This window comes from Neolamprologus multifasciatus, chromosome 13 (genome assembly GCF_963576455.1).
Source record: "Neolamprologus multifasciatus chromosome 13, fNeoMul1.2, whole genome shotgun sequence".
Lineage (NCBI taxonomy): Eukaryota > Metazoa > Chordata > Actinopteri > Cichliformes > Cichlidae > Neolamprologus > Neolamprologus multifasciatus.
The window spans coordinates 23,226,655-23,243,189 of NC_140451.1; the positions used below are offsets into that span (position 1 = coordinate 23,226,655).

The 16,535-nt window shown below is 40.4% G+C and overlaps 2 protein-coding genes across 3 annotated transcripts; one reads left to right on the plus strand and one right to left on the minus strand.

Moving 5' to 3' along the window:
- The first annotated feature begins 93 nt into the window (after nt 1-93).
- On the plus strand, nt 94-13,568 carry fam149b1 (family with sequence similarity 149 member B1). 2 transcript variants are annotated; one of them, XM_085182757.1, is made up of 16 exons: nt 94-667; nt 2,653-2,769; nt 3,470-3,614; nt 4,206-4,354; nt 4,531-4,674; nt 5,552-5,713; nt 5,784-5,968; nt 6,065-6,195; nt 6,840-6,908; nt 7,411-7,523; nt 7,845-8,069; nt 8,685-8,808; nt 8,945-9,070; nt 9,272-9,353; nt 9,887-10,024; nt 10,174-13,568. In XM_085182757.1, exons 1-16 carry the CDS (start codon nt 621-623, stop codon nt 10,254-10,256), a joined length of 2,040 nt encoding a protein of 679 aa, XP_085038883.1. In that variant the 5' UTR covers nt 94-620; the 3' UTR covers nt 10,257-13,568. The 2 variants fall into 2 exon arrangements, with proteins under 2 accessions (XP_085038883.1, XP_085038884.1); XM_085182758.1 differs by lacking the exon at nt 6,840-6,908.
- On the minus strand, nt 11,282-15,417 carry dnajc9 (DnaJ (Hsp40) homolog, subfamily C, member 9). Its single transcript, XM_085182766.1, has 5 exons — nt 15,049-15,417; nt 12,359-12,499; nt 11,832-12,086; nt 11,560-11,646; nt 11,282-11,464 (listed from the first exon to the last, which is right to left on the minus strand). Exons 1-5 carry the CDS (start codon nt 15,220-15,222, stop codon nt 11,351-11,353), a joined length of 771 nt encoding a protein of 256 aa, XP_085038892.1. The 5' UTR covers nt 15,223-15,417; the 3' UTR covers nt 11,282-11,350.
- Nucleotides 15,418-16,535: the final 1,118 nt, after the last annotated feature.

Sequence of the window (16,535 nt, forward strand, 5' to 3'; positions counted from 1 at the left end):
GCAATTGCAATGAATGCTGGGAATTGAAGTATGCAGCCTTTGGCTTTCTAGAAACATTTAGTTGGCCTGAAATACATTTCCCGCGATCCCTCGGGGCGACGAAGCTGCGTATCCATGACACCCGCGTTATTTTTGTTGTTGGTGGTGATGCTAGCTTTAGCAAAGAATATCCTATGAGCTGGCGATAGCTTGCTCCAATAATGTTAAACACTCATTAAAAAAATTATATATATATATATATATATATATATATATATATATATATATGTATATGTATATATATATATAGCGAGAGAAACGTAATTAATAGTGAACTTCTGGCCTACCTAATATGCTCATTTAGTAAGCCAAGAATTATTTTATGGGGGAATGTGGAACTTGTATGATGCTATTTGTGCCTTTTTTAATAATCTGGCCACCCTCGTACCAGTAGCTAGCTTAGTTTTTTTGGACGTAGCTTAGCTGCAGCCGTTAAGAAACAGCGTCTCTATCCAGAGTATCTGCGGGCTAATATTAGAGGAAATGTCAGAGCTCCATCTGAACCGTTCCCTGAGCGTCCTGGAAGTGGAGGCGAGGAGGAGAGGAGAGGGTTTGAGCATATAAAACGGAGGCAAAGGAGAATGATTTCACGATACAACCGGAGACCTGTATCGCACAAACTCGAGATGTGAGTAGCTGACATAATTTCTTTATTTTTTTCCTTCTATTCTGCCATTATTCAGTGGAGGGGGGTTTGATGATTGACTGTTAACCTACACTAGTGACAGAAAGAGTAAAAATGATTATTTGTGTTGATCGATGTGGCGATATTCCAGCTTGCCCGTGGTCTATTTGTGAACATGGCAATCAGCTCATTTTAGTTGATTGTCACATTTTTATTTCATACCACCCACTCTATTTATTTTCTCTCCAGAGAAAGCTGTCAAGCCATAAGAATGAAATGTTGACATTTATTTAATGGGATTGACTCAATAAGAGATACAAAACCAACACTATGGGCAGATACAATGGAATCAAGTGTAATCACAGTGTAATGTTTAAAAAACACAATCTCCAGCTGTTTTCACTGGTGTCTGTTTTCTTCATGTCATCTTGTCATATTACAGTGCAGCGAAAAAATAGACAAATATATGAGTAAATATTAAACAAAGATTTAGATTTCAACTAAACGCAAAATGCAGTTTTTAAATAATTTTATTTATTTGGGGGGAAAAAAGCTATCCAAACCTACCTGCCCCTGTGTGAAAAAGTCTTTGCCCTCCCTTGTTATGCCATAAATTAACCACATTGTTTGGAAAGCTGTGTTCAATTTCACTAGCCACACCCAGGTTCGATTACTGCCAGGCCTGTTGACTTAAGAAATAATTTAAGTAAGTGGGTAAAAAGATCTCAAAAGATCTCAAAAAGCAACACACTGAGCCACAATCTACATAAACTCAAAAACAGCTGAGAAACAAATTCACTGGATTTTTTATTCTGGAAATGGTGACAAAGCCATTTCTAAGGCTTTTGGAAAACTGCAGGCCTCGTATGTCTCAGTTAAGATCAGTGTTCATCATTCAGCAACAACAACAAAAAAGAAAATGGGCAAAAATGGCATGCAGGGGAGAGTTCAATGGCAAAACCCACTGCTGACCAGAAAGAAACAAAGGCTCATCTTGTTTGCCAGAAAACATCTTGGTGATCCCTTCATGAAGACTTTTGGGAAAAGAATCTTTGGACTGATGAGACAAAAGTTGAATGTTGTACAAGGTTTATGTCCTGTTTTATCTGGTGTAAAACTAACTCAGCATTTCATAAAAAGAACTGCCAGCAATATTCAAACATGGTGGTGGTAGTATGATGGTCTGGGGCTGCTTTGCTGCCCCAGGACCTAGATGAAGCATAATTGATGGAAATTCTGCAGCAGAACAATAATTAGAATCACACCAGCAAATGCATTCTAAATGGAGGTGACAATTTAAGGTTTTACAGTGCCCTAGTCAAAGTCTGAACTTAAATCTGATTGAGATGCTTTGGCATGACCTCTCATGCTCAAAAAACCACCAGCGTGGCTGAGTTATGACAATTCTACACAGATGAGTGGGCCAAAATTCTTCCCTAGTGAATTTTAAGCATTGCCTGTTATCACAAACACAAACTCTAAATTGCAGTTCTTGCTGCCAATGGTGGCAAAGCCAGTTATTAGGTTTTACCCATACATCCATTTAAAAACTCAATGTTGTATTTACCAGAGTTATTTTTGTCGAATCATAACATTTGACTGATGATCTGAATCAGCCATTAGGAAGGGTGGCAAATAGTTTTCACAGCACTGTATATGTGCCGTAAGTTCATCAGTGACTATAATAGGGACTCTACATCTGATTCCTTTCGATCCATCGTAATCTGCTTTGACCTTATCATTCCCTTTTATAAAGGCTGTGTTTCTCATTGCAAAAATAATTTTAATAAGACTCATGGTAATGGAGCTTTTGCACACCTTAGTTGCATGCACGCTTTTTTCTATTACATTTCAGCACAGTGTTCAGATTCTGACTTGGTAGTTGGAGCTGGCATATTAATATCCTTCCCTAGCATCCCAAAATGCAATTGCACACTCTTTTGTTGATTGCTTTTTCACTGAATGCTCTAAATCTGTCTTTATTGCAGTCGTGGGTTGTCTCGAAGCAGCCTTGACCACCATCCTCTTCCAGAAGAAGCAGATGACAACCAAACCCCTCCGTGCTACCTCCATGACCTGCAGGAAGCTGCTTCTGCGCACAACAGGTAACTGAGTCCTGGTCATTCTGCAGAAGGACTCACACGCCAGGCTTGTTACAGTATTGTATTGAAATCTGTGTGAGAACAAAGACAGTGGTACTTAAGAAACTCTGTGCTCAAATAAGTGCCTAGAGTATGTTACAGAATGACTGCAGAGTAGTCAAGCCTTGCTTCTCGGCTGTTATGTAAGCAGACAAACCTAAGCAACACCAGAATAAGGCTGAAATAAAACAGCCTGCAACCAGTCACACATACACACATTCTCATGCTTGTGTATTTTGTAATGTTACACCATCTTGAGCAGACAACTGATTCTCAGGGCTCTTGCTATGTGACACCCAGAAGCAGTGGATTAATTCATATCACATTGCCTCCTTCAGATGCGCAGTTAAAAGAATAAAATATGAGGCAGCCTGTTAGAATATTCAATTGCCTTGACATTTGGCCTACACTTTCCACCTTGATAATATCAGCAGCTGACACCAGTTCGATTCCCTCAGCGGAGTAACAGAGGCTCATTTTTCAGATTATACAAGTTGTTGGTTTCTTCCGTTTCTTCTGGTACAAGAAAAACTGATGAAAAGAGAAATCGTGTGTTGAAAAGGAAGAACGAGTGCTAGAAACACAAGACACTTCATATAGGGCATTTGGTTCTTCCCATTGATTTTACAGCCAGGCTACATAACGGTTTTGTCTTTGTGCTTAGCTCAGAGACATCTGCTGCTTCAGGCCACTCTCAGTGCCCCACTGTCATCTCAGTAGACTCCAGCCAGTCCTGGTTAGGTATTCACAGTTCCACGGGTACTGGCATCTCCACCGAGAGGAGCTCTGTTTTCTCCTGGGGCTACGATGTAAGTCTGCTCACGAGACAACTGTTGATGCCAGCCTGACTCTGTCTGTAAAACAAAGGATGTACACACTGTGCACACTAAAACACTAGATATGTTGATTTTCTTCTTTTTTTTTTGTGGTCTTATTATAGACACAAACACATTGCTGCAGTCCTATGTTAGATTTTCATTTAGTCGCTAACACTTGCCTCTTTTTCACAAATTTGTGGAAACATTTAGAAGAAGACAGATGAACACAGTATTTATATAGTATAGTGGATGCTTTGTTTGTACACTGCTTGACCCTGCTGTTTCTACAAAACTTTTTTAGGACTCAATGATTTATTTAGTTTTTTTGTCCTCAAGTTGCTTCTGAGAAGCAAAAACTCTCAGTTAAGAGACATCTTTTAAATATACATCTTTCTCCGCCCTGACCTTTTTTTTATGACATGAACAACTTGACACTTGAATGCACCTCAAGAGACTAGGAGCTAATTATCATGCACGTTGTTGCTTGCATTGAATAGCGACATGTTGCCAGTAAGTAAAATGTGGGGACTTTTAGTCGTGAAGAATAACTCTCTTTCCTGTGTTCCTGTTTCCGTCCCATAGGAGTTTGACAAGGCGGCATCACGGCAGGTGCAGCAAATGTTTGAGGAGATCGACAAAGATCTTTATGAGGGAAGAGGCAGTGGGGGAGGGATACTCCAGGGGCTCCAGGATGAATGTCAGCAGTGGGCCACACGTTTCCCTCATCTTCGGTATATAATCCGCCGTCTCCTATCATCTGCCAGCCCTTTTTTTAATTCCCAACGAAATGGGGCAGCAGCGGGATCAAAGACTAATTCTGATTGTGGAGAAAAACCTGTAAAAGTGTTCCATTCTTCTACAGAATCACAGTTGTTTTACATATTCATTGTGTGTGTGTGTCACTCAGTATCCTGGGGACTCAGCTGCTGTGTCCCAGTGATGAAGGCTTCCAGTGGTATACTACCTCAGGGAAAGGCAGCGCTTCCAGCAGGCTGTCCGCGGGCAAAGAAAGCAGCGTTAAACCCCAGGAGAAAGACAGGGAAGGAACAGAGTAAGTCTCAAAGTCTCAACTCTGCGCTGAGTCGATACATAAGGTTAGAGATCACCTGTTGCATCTCTCTCAGATATACGAAGATATCTCTGCGTGTGTGAGTGGTATCTCACCATCTGATCTAGCGTTATCTTGGAGGGTGCAGTTTAGATAGTATCGTAGGCTGTTATGTTTGATTTGTGTCCACATAATTATGGCTAATATGTTATCGCTTTTATCATTCTTGGCTGAAGGAATGTCAAACGTTACTCAGAACAGCCTGTCACTGCCGCTTAAAATGGACATTGTATTTTGTTTTATCAGTCAGTCTTCAGCTTTTACTCTGAAACAGCAGAGACAAGACTTATCAGCCATTACTGTCAATAAACTCTGTTAACACTAACTAACTATGGAACAGTTTACAGCAGTTATGTATGTTCAAAGCCCAAAAGAGCCATATCTTGCTTTATTATTTAAAGAAAAACTGCAATGCCTCTGTCTGTCTGTCTTGAGTGGATGTTGGCTGTCCAGATTACTCCTGTTTTTGCATCAATTATAGAGGAGTCCTGGCTGACTCTGGTTTTGTGACCTAGATCCTCTGGCTTTTTAATTAATAATCTGAGCCAAAGTCATGGTGGGTATCATGGTTCTGAGAAAATGATGCTTTGACTCACACTTTTAACTGATAGACTAGTAGGAATTAGGCTGCACTGCTATCTAACTAGTTTTTCCGTAAATCGAGTTGATATAAAAGAGATTAGATTAAGCCTGTTTGTACATATTAAAATTATGTTAATTCTACTTTTCAACATGTGGTTGTCTGCTGAATTTGAAAGATTTAGTTTTTATGGAAATGACCTTGTTTAACTAAGTCTCGTCTTCTCTTGGTGGGGGTAAGGTTGAATGTGCAGGGCCGGAGAGCACATCTGATCAGATCCAATTCACCAGACTTGGATGCTCAGCGTGGTACCTCCAGCGGCATTGGCAGCCATGACAAGAATAGAGTGACTGAAATAGAGGGTCAGATGGAGGAATATCTTGCTTTTGATAGCACAGACTTGTAAGTTACTCTCTTTTCAGAATTGCTGTTTATGTGTTGTTCATTTTCTTATAAGATCCTATTTCTGCAGGGAGGATGACCAGTGGGAGCAGGATTGCTCCGAGTCGAGTCGGAGGCATAAATGTCTGCCCCCAGTCTCACCATACCGGTGTCGCCGCCACGCTGTTCTCGATCTGCTGTTTGATGATGTGTGGCGGCAGCTCATTGGCTGCATGAAAGAGCTGGTTCAACGCCACTGGGAATGCTGCACTTCACGTAGGCTGAATTTGACTGATTTGCATGCGTTAGGCTGAACTCTAGTTAACAAATCGACATTCTTATGCACAACAGTTTTAAATTTGTCATTGGCAGATGATGAAAATATTTCTGGGACATTGAGCCCCGTGCAGCAAGATTTCCAGAATCCCTTTATGCTGCTCTCCACGCTGCCCAAACTTGGCCAGAGCCGGGTGCCCCCACTCACAGCTGGCATGCAGTTCCAGGTCAGTGGTCTGAGGAGTAATGGGAGGCACCGGGGTGCGTCTAAGGGAGTTCAGACTGTGGGCCTCGTTTCACTTTCATCACTATCAGGAGGGTCAAAATTGAATTTTTTTTTCCTTTTAGTAGATGCCATCAAACTAAGTGACTATGTTATAATAGAAAAAACATAAATAGTTATAGATTTCCTTTGTATATTTAAAAAAGTGTCTCTTTTATGTGGCGCCTTTTTTCACTTTAAAAATGACAATGTAGTAACTGAAAAGAAGTCATTTGAATTGGCAAGTTTAGTCTTATAGAGTTAATGAATACATTTTTCGTATGGATTGAGGTAAGACTCATTTTACCTAAAGTCATATGTGTCTCCTCCAGAGTTCACACTTATTTATTACCCCTGCCTGTTGCTCTTCACTCTTTCAGCGCTTCCAGTTCATTAACTGTTTTCTTTTCTTCCCTCTTCACTTTCTACTCTTCACCATGCCAATGTATTTTGTCTTATTTCATCTCTTTCGGTCATTCTTTTTTATTTTTTTTTATCCATTTTTCTTCTGTTCTTATTACCCTCTTTCTCACTTACACTTCTTCCTTCCTTTCCTTTCTATCCACTGTCTCTTTCTTTGGACATGCCCTCTTCCACTCTCACTTAAAGAACGCAAAGTCAAGGGGCTCAAAGCACAAGTCCAGACGGAAATCCAAAAAGCAGAAAAGGCCTTCCAGTGTATGTAACTCCCTCACTTAGAGCCAAAATGGTGGCGTGCTGTGTGCATGCCGTCCACAGCGGCTCATTATCTTTACCTCTAGATTAAACGTGTTTGTGACTGTTGATTAACACTGAAGCGTCGCCATCTGTTTATCTTTTTCATTAACTGCAACTTACTTTAAACATGTACAAGTTTAACTGTAGTTAGAGCCTTCCTTTTTTAGGAGAGTGCTGGAATGTATTATTTTGCTACTTATTGTTTTTGTTGCATTTTTAGTGTTGTAACTGTTGTCCTTTTGGTGCCATAGCAAATATGGGGCCCTCCTTACATCACTGCATGACGAATAACCATTTCTTGGCAATTTTTCTGCACTATACATATGGAAATAACTAGCCCTATTAGCCTCTTCTTATATTATGTGTTTTGTCCCCTCCTTGACCCCTTAATCATTTCCATCTTTTTACTTTTCATCCCATCTGTCTCATTACTATCTGTCACTCATCTCACACCAAACCCCAGGCTGGAAGAGTCCCTGTAGGAGCAGCCGCGACTCAGCACAACCTGAACGACCTCATCGTGATCCACAGCATCCCCCTTCAGCAGAGGAACCTGGGTGTGCCGGATAGAAGCCAGTATGATCACATATTACTGTCTTAACCTGTGAGCAGTGGCTTAAAAAAACCTAAAAACAAACAGGGAAATTAATTTTAGCACAGTTCTGAATTCTAATATGTGATTTAAATCTTTAACTCAGAGAGAAAAGAGACAAAGATATCTTGCAGTTTTCCATTTACTGAAAAACACATTTTGCAGAACAAGAGGTACAGAGCATCATTCATGCAGTGTTTTTGTCCCTGGTCCTAACACCTTGTTTGGCAGAGTCCTCAGCCAGTTGGCTGGTTGCAAACAGACTATTCATCGAACGTGTTTTGCTCTCTTTCCTTCCCACTCAGGGAGCCAGAAGAGCGTGCGTCTCACAGACCGGGATCTAGCGCGGTCCCCTCCAACAAACCTCGCCCTCGCCGACCCCTGGAGCAGAGCTCTTCCTCGCTGTCCCGCCCAGCACAATCGGCCCGACGCAGGAACCCTCCTCCCCGAACCCTCCTGCCTCTTGTTCCCAATCCGAGTCAGTCGAGCGCAGTGGGATCCATGGATGAGGTCATCCGCGGGACACGTCTGTGAGTTTTAGCAACACGAGAACCCACCCCAGTTCCTACATTTCTTCCTTTTTCTCTCCTCATTCCCTCCTACACCCTGTGAAGTTTTGCAGATGTAGAGAGAACTTGCTTTCAGAACAGACTCCATTTTAGCTTATGGCTGTGGCAGTGCCACATGCAGGACTCAGCCTGTTGTCAGACGTTGTCAGCTTCCACACTGATTGACTAGTGCTTGATTGTTCATGTATTGTGCAGCATATGAAGAAGCACCCAGTATGTTGGAAAATCGGAGTGTAAACTGCTCTCTGGGATGTCAGACCGAATTTCAGTTTAGTTCTGTCTGACACATATTTGTGGCTGCTTTCAACAAACTTGATTTTAGAATAGAATAGAATTCAACTTTATTGTGATTGCACGTCATAAGTCCAAGGCAACGAAATGCAGTCTATGTGCATCTAGACAATAAATAGTCGTGCACATAGGGCCCAGAAAAGGTAAATTAAACTTTAGGTCTTTATCCTCTCTTCTATTATGGGTTTAACAGTAACCCCTCTGAAATCTCTTTTAAAAAAAAAGGGGAGCTATTGATGAAGCATGGATAAAATGACAAAACTGTCTTCATCCACACATCCACAGACCCACAGCCAGTGACCAACTGACCTCTCCACCATTGCCTCTGAGCAGAAACACACTCCTTCCGCCCATTAGCACCGGAGACCCAGACTCATCTTACTCAGGGCAGCCATCTAAAACTGCACAGGTACAGGCACTCTCACCAAGTAGATAATTAAGTAATGTGCCAGTAAACTTAGAGAAAGTGTTTTTATGAATGTAGATAAAGCCAGATAGTCAACTTTGTGCCCATTTCTTTTTTCTTTTTTTAAATATCCCTCCAGCGCCAGAAGGGCCCATCTAGCCGTGCCCACAGTGCTATAAATGACAAAGCTGGCAGCTCAGTTCCGAGGGATCGCCACCACCTACTGGACGTTTTCTCTCGCCCCAACACAACCCACACTTACAGGGTGAGATGCTGGTTAATCATCAGAGAAAATACAGTCATTTAATTTCTGACTCCATAGAGAAGCTGTCATGTAATGTTTTTTTTATTTTCCAGTAATTAGATTGTAGATCAGGTCACGATGGCATCACTAACTCTATATTATTTGCTGGTATGGTTAACGTTCTGAATTGTAAGCATGTTTGACGCCTCACTTTGCTTTCAGTCAGATACTCCATACCGTCGATCCTTCACAGTGTTGGACAACATTGGGCAGGGGCGGCCAGGCAGAGCCTCTGTGGGCACAGGTCAGAAATTCAGCCTGAATATTTGAAAAGAAACCATTAAAAATCTTGATGTGATGTACTGCCCTGGTTACCGAACGCCACTCTGTAAGACTATATCTGCCTCTTCAACTACTCATGTTCAAAATATGTTCATTTAAAGTTAAATAAAAGTTGATTTTATTGTTTAAAAAAAGGTTAATACACTTCTGTATGTATGTAATCTCATTCATTTCACTGCTACTTTTAGCTCTGTTCTATTCATTTGTCCTTTACTGTTCTTCTAGTTAAGTTTTAGCTAAGCGGTCTTGTTATCATACTGCTTGTTATAGCTGACTCAGTGTATGGATATACTTCAATAAAACAATCATTTTTATTTGCTCTCATAGTTCATAACCTTCAACAGTTCATCCTGGGGTAAATTTAATCACTGATACTGTGAGCTAACACTCCTGCTTTTCTCTGCCCGTTTCCTGTTTTGAACATGCACTTTAAGGCGCGTTTCGTAGCACATCGCCTAATAACTTATGCATTCATTTATTCCTTCATTGCACCAGACTCCCTTGGAATCGGTGTGACGGGCATCAGTCTTGGCATTAGCAGCTCGTCTTTTTTGGACTCATTTTCCCACCACCCCTTGGGGCACTCGCCCATCAAAGACGAAGAGGAGCCGGACCCGCAAGCCCCTGTCCCAGGTCAGTAGATTAAAGTGGCTGATGAAACTCTTTCATACTCGGGCCTCAGAACTGAACTATGAATGCGGGAGATTGAAGCAGCAAGTACGGTTTTAAGGTTGTTTATTAACTTTAAATTATTATTATTTTTTAAAAATTCTTCCTCTCAGCTCCACTGGTGCCTGCGTCAGTCCCGTCTCGGTCTCACACCCGAGGAGGCATCTCATCCAGAGCCAGCAGACCTGGCTTGTAGTTTGCCTCTAAACTCCAGACTTTCGAGCCACTCATCTTTATTCAAGTGCAACGAAGTGCAATGCTCTGCAGCATCCGTGCCCACTGAATAGTTTTGTTTTACAGAAGTAGCAGGTTCTTTTTTTCATATTACGCTGCTTTTGTAATATTTTTGTTAAAACCCTATTTTTGTATTTCAAAAATCAGCTTATGAGGCTGCCAAACAGAAATAATTATTAACAATAACTCCATCTTCATGTACAGTATGAGCTGTATATTTAGACCTTAGTTCATGTATGATGTAAATATGTATATATCTATTTATATGTGAACGTACTGTATATTATCCTCTGTGCTGCGTTGTTGTACCACGAACCCACTATGCAGGGAATAACACATTCATCCCGACAGGATTACCTCTCTGAAGCTAAATCAGAGAGTTTGGTACTGTATCTTTTATAGGGACACGACAAGCATTTATCCATAGCCTCTTTGCATATCATTGTACACAGGGAGAAAAACAAAAAGATGAGCTTATTTTAAATCACGAGAGGGGCTGTGGGTTTTAAGCTGCATGACATGACAGCAAAAGGAACATAAGAGGCAGTGATATTAAACTTTATTTGTAAATAGCTTGTCACGTATGTACAAACCATTTTACAGGATGTAACGTTTTTAAATCTAAGCTAAGCCAAGCGGGGGTGCTTGACAGGTAACATCAGGGTTACTGCAAAAAGGTCAATTTATATGTATTCAGGATCATTTACCAGACAGCCATGCCACAAAGCTTGAAAAAAAGTCAACAATTTTCTGCAATGCATTTTCTTTTAACCTGTTTTATAAAAATAAATAAACAAAGCTGTGAAGCAATGATGTGTTAAATAACTGGATTTATTTGGTTTTTTGGGTCTTTTTTTATTTTTTTTAAGATTAACAGAAAAAACAAATGAGACAAAACACAGCGTCACATAAAAGCTACTGAGGCTGATCATTTCAATGATTACAGAATGCAGCTGTACAACTGTGTATATGAATGTTCTTCCAAAGTTGTTTGTTTTGTGAATGTGGTTATCTTCCAGAACTTACATACATTGTATCTACTAATATTAGAACATTTTACTTTTTTGCTTTTTTCCCTTTTTGGGGTTTTGGGGCACTTTTCTTGGAGTATTTTGCTTCCAGGTCAGACAGGAAACTGTTAAAATTTTGCTCTCTGGACTGCTGTCGTTGCTGCAGAGTAGGAAACAAGAAGAAAGCAAAGTTAGTCAGAGGATAAACAAGCTATACCCCTGAAACTTTCTAACATCTGCACATGCATTTGTCACCTTAAGCATCATCACAAGACTGTCATCCTGGTCGTCCAGCCCCATCTTTTTCTGCATTTCCTCTGCTTCTTGGCGCTCTCTATCAGCCTGCAAGGTTAGGTGCAATCATTAAGCTCAAAGACGCTGGAGCCTTATCTTTTGTACTCATTTCTTACAAATTATTAGCAATGATTAAAGTTTTACAAGTACTTTTGGCCATCTAACAATCATGGCAAAAAAACAAAACAAAACCCTGCACATAAGCTGTGATTCAACACCAACACATCTCTCACCCTCTTCCTCCGGGCCCTTTTCTTCTTCTCGGTCTCATGAGTAAAAGCTGGGAAGGCTGTTACTTCGCCATTATCGATGGCATCTTGGATCATGCTGCGCAGCCTGGGCTCATCTTCTTGGGAGCAGCACAGAGCTGAGGCGGTGATGGCGTCCATGTCTCCCTCGTGCTGTAAGTAAAGCTTGATCACATCCTGTCGCTCCTCGTCAGAGCCCTTGTACGTCTTCTCAAACTCAAGTATGTCCTGGACTGTGATCTATGAGGTGGGTGGAAAGACAGCATGTTGTGAAGGCTAATATGAACATTAATGCATTAATAATAAAACAAACAAATTGAAATATATTATGCTTGCATCAATTTACTATTATGCATAGGTGTAGTCTGACCATCTATGTGCTGTAACCTCCTCCAAGTGACTCGCTTCAGGTGTCACATCATCCCAGGACACAGACAGACAAACAACATTCACTGTGACTCATTAGTGAGTCATGTTAGTGAAAAAACAAAAATCACTCTGTGCTCTGGTACCTTTGGAAAAAGCAGTCTCCAATAGTCTTCCCAGCAGCGGTCTTGCTTCAGGACGTCAGACTCTTCATCCACCACTCCCTGCTCATCGTAAATAGCCTTCTGTTCCTTATCGCTCAGCACCGCGTACAGCTTTCCCAACACCTGTAGGGACATTTTACACCAAAATACAACTCTTACTGAAAACTATGGTATTACACACTGATTTAGAGGTGCATTGAAACACTGATGAACTGAGGCCATTACTTGATATTAGTCTGTAAAATGCCGCACCTATACATACAAATACGAACTAGACAAGAGACATTTGTGAGATGCTGCCACAGCCTTTATATTATAGGCATTTTCATATACCAAAAGAAATCAGAGCTTCTTTTGGTAGGCTCTAAATCAACATTATCCAGAACTAATAACTTCTCTGTTACTATCAATAACTCACCGGTCTCTGTTTCTCCATGTGTGAAAAGTTTGGGTGTCATCCTCGACAGTACTTTATCTTTTAATTCACACATCAATAATGTTATTCGGTCTGCATATTTCCAATTGCGCAACATTAATCGTGTTCATCCTTTTCTCACTCCATATGCCACTGCTATTCTTGTTCATAGCCTTGTTACTTCTAGGATTGATTACTGCAATTTACTTCTTTTTGGTCTTGGCCAAAAGTCCATACATAAGCTTCAACGTGTCCAGAAGTCTGCTATTATCTAAGGACCCCATCTATTCACCACATCACCCCTGTCCTGCAACAGCTTCATTGGCTGCCGGTCAAATATCGCATCAATTTTAAAATACTTTTGTATACATGTAAGGCTATTCATCTTCTCTCCCCTCCATATCTCTCCGATTTGGTTCAGATCACCATTCCAGCTTGGTGTCTTAAATCATCTTCTTCTCTTTCTCTCTCTGTCCCCTCCCCCCGCCTCGCCACTATGGGGAGCAGGGCTTTCAGCTGCTCTGCTCCTCGACTTTGGAATTGCCTACCTCCTGATATAAGAAATATTACTTCCTTTTCTCTTTTTAAGTCTAGACTCAAAACTCACCTGTTCAAAATAGCTTATCCCACATAACCTTTTCCATTCTGCTATTTTAAATCTGTTTTATGTTTTGCATTATATGATTTTGTAAATTGTCTGCTTTTATGCTTGTTTTTATTATTCTGCTGTGTACAGTGTCCTTGAGTGGTCCGAAAGGTGCTTTAAAATAAAATGTATTATTATTATTTACAGTCATTTATTAATGCATTATGGTCAATAACTTCCAATACCTTAGCAAGTGCCTTTACCTGACAACACTAAATTAACAGTTTTGTTGCAAGAAGTATTTGCCTCCCCTGTTTTCTGTTTCCCCTTCCCCCCTTTTTTGTTTTGCATATCACTGACATTTTTTAGATCACTTAACACATTTTGATATTAGACAAAACCCAGATAAATACAAAGTGCTATTTTAAATACTTTTATTTTTGGAATTCAAGCCAATCCAAACCTATATGGCCCTATGTGAAAAGGTAATTACCCCTAAACCTAATAACTGGTTGTACCACCACTGGCAGCTAGAATGGCAATCAAGTGTTTTTGATAACTGGCAATGAGGCTTTCACATCACTGTGAAGGCAATCTGGCCCGCTCTTCTTTACAACAGAAGTGTTTTAATTCAGCCACACTGGAAGGTTTTTGACCATGATCGGCCTGTTTAATGTCGTGCCAAAACATCTGGATCTGATTTAAGTTTGGACTTAGACTAGGCCACTGCATAATCTTTGTTTTTTTTTTCTTTTTTGAAATGTCTCTGCTTGACACATTCCCCTTCAGGACTCTCTGCATTTTCTGAATTCATGGTTCCATCAATAACAGCAAGTCATTCAGGTCCTAAACCAGCAGCGCCCATCACAATAACGTCATATCATACTTATGAAATTATGTCTTAGTTTTACACCCGATGTAACTCAAGCCTTCCAAAAAGTTCAACTTTGCCTAGCGAGTCCACAGAATATTTTCCCAAAAGGCTTGGGGATCATTACAATGTTTTTTGTTTGTTTGTTTGTTTGTTTGTTTGTTTGTTTGCAAATGTGACATGAACCTTTGTGGTCGTTTTAATCAGTACTGGTTTTCGCCATTGAACTCTCCAGTGGATGTCATTTTTGCCCAGTCTCTTTCTTATTATTGAATCATGAACACTTACTTTAACAGAGACAAGTAAGGTTCGTTAGATGTTGTTTGGGTTTTTTTTTACCTCCTGGATGAGTCTTTGATGGGAAGGTTCACTACTGTTCCACGTTTTTTCCATCTGTGGATAATGGCTCTCACCATAGATGTGAGACATAGTTTCTCAACTGTTTCGTTTAGCCTGCTTGACTTTCTAAGACAGGTTCTATTTGAGGTAGTAAGCAAAGTGTTGAATTCAGTTTACAGGGTAACTTATATGTGGGATATAAATTACCTAACGAGTCGGTTTTGCACTTGAATTATTGTGAAAATTTAGTATCACTGGGGGATGTTCAAAACATCTCTGTAGTCATGTAGATACCACAAACGCATGTCCAAATCCCGCGACTGGATGTTACTGGGGTGAAGTCTGTGATGGCACGGTGCGAGATTATTCACGGCAACTATAGTTAGCTGCGTTAGCTAGCTCGCAAGCCTAGCTTAATCTCTGCGTGTATGTGTGTTGTCACAACAACAACGAGCGTTCACCTGAAATTTCTCTGTGGCCAGCGGGTCGTCAGGAGCCCGGTCTGGATGGACTTTCAGCGACACTTTGTAGTAGCTCCTCCGGATCTCAGCCTCTGTCGCCTCTTTGTTGATTCCCAGAACCTCATACAAGTTTGAGGTCTTAAAAAGCTCCTGGCAACGCTCGAGCAGACCCATCCTGACAGCGGACCAGGTGCCTCAGTCTGAGCTTTGACAGGGAAACAATTTCGTCCTAAGACTCTCCGCGACGTGTACTGGGTAGTTTTGTGGCTAGCTAAGCATTAATTTGTTTTCTTTTGTCGGTAACATCAATTTGGCGCGCTAGCCTGTCACAGAGACCACTGCGTGCATCGACGCGCTTGCGTAACGTACAGAAACGTCTTCTGATTGGATCTCGTGACCGACATTGTCAGGATGTGTAATGAGGCCTTTAATGACTTCTTTTTCACACAAAACTTGCGCACTTTTATACAAGAGATAACACAAGATTTATAGTTTTTAAAACTTTTTTTCTTTACTTATTTCCCAAACGTCTTTCAGATAGTATTTATAGTGTGTATACATGTACTTAACATCTTCAATGTGTTGCCAGTATGTTATAAACTATAAATGTTAATACATTTTTACATGATACATGTTTGGTGTTAAAACAGTACAACTAGAGTACCCTTAATCTTGCCGTCCCCAACTCAGTTAAATGAATACATAGATAGGACCAGTTGGAATGTAACTCAAATACTTTACTCAAGTTTAATGTATTTTATCTGTTACTTTTAACTATTATTGCACTCTGTACTCCACACATTAAAGCTCTCATTATTTTGCAGATTAAATGCATATAAGGCTTCTTCTTCTTTCAGCTGTGGTGACCCTCATTTCTTAGTACCTACCCTTTCCATGTTCTCCCTCACTACATCCATAAATCTCTCTTGTCTTCTTCTTTTCTTTCTGCATGGCAGATGCATATTCAAAATCATTTACTCAATAATATAATAATACAGTATAAGTGATTAAAATCATTAACAATACAATGTTTAAGAGATATACACATCAATAAATCACTAATTATGATTCAGTAATATCATGTTTATGATGCTAAATCAGCATCAGTCTCTTGTATTCCTTTGCAAGTGCCGCATCTGTTGTAAAAACTTGAAATGCTATTTGTGTTTTATGTGGAGACCACCCTACATGTAGGACGCCTTATAAGTTACTTTTAATTTAAAGATCACAAATAGCTCTTTCCTAGCTATAGATGAATATTTAATAAATGAAACTTTTATATTGTCATCATCTTTTCCTCACTATGTCTTTCTCCTTCTCCAACTCGTCTTTCATTTTTCTCTCTTCTTTCTCATTTCCACGCCATTCTCTTCCTCCCCACCTTAAGCCTCATCTCCTAAATGAAGGCAGGGCTCCGACACATGCAAATGTGCATAAACATGCTTATTTATTCCCCATATTGTCACAATTACTTATTTTTAGTGGAT

Bases quoted from the DNA above. Each gene is read 5' to 3' on its own strand.
- fam149b1 (XM_085182757.1), top strand. From the start codon at position 621: ATGATTTCACGATACAACCGGAGACCTGTATCGCACAAACTCGAGAT. The intron at 9,071-9,271 runs GTGAGATGCTGG...CTTTGCTTTCAG, and splicing joins ACACAACCCACACTTACAGG to TCAGATACTCCATACCGTCG. The intron at 10,025-10,173 runs GTCAGTAGATTA...TCTTCCTCTCAG, and splicing joins CCCGCAAGCCCCTGTCCCAG to CTCCACTGGTGCCTGCGTCA.
- dnajc9 (XM_085182766.1), bottom strand. From the start codon at position 15,222: ATGGGTCTGCTCGAGCGTTGCCAGGAGCTTTTTAAGACCTCAAACTTG. The intron at 12,087-12,358 runs GTACCAGAGCAC...CCCACCTCATAG, and splicing joins GGAGACTGCTTTTTCCAAAG to ATCACAGTCCAGGACATACT. The intron at 11,647-11,831 runs GTGAGAGATGTG...CTAACCTTGCAG, and splicing joins AAAGGGCCCGGAGGAAGAGG to GCTGATAGAGAGCGCCAAGA.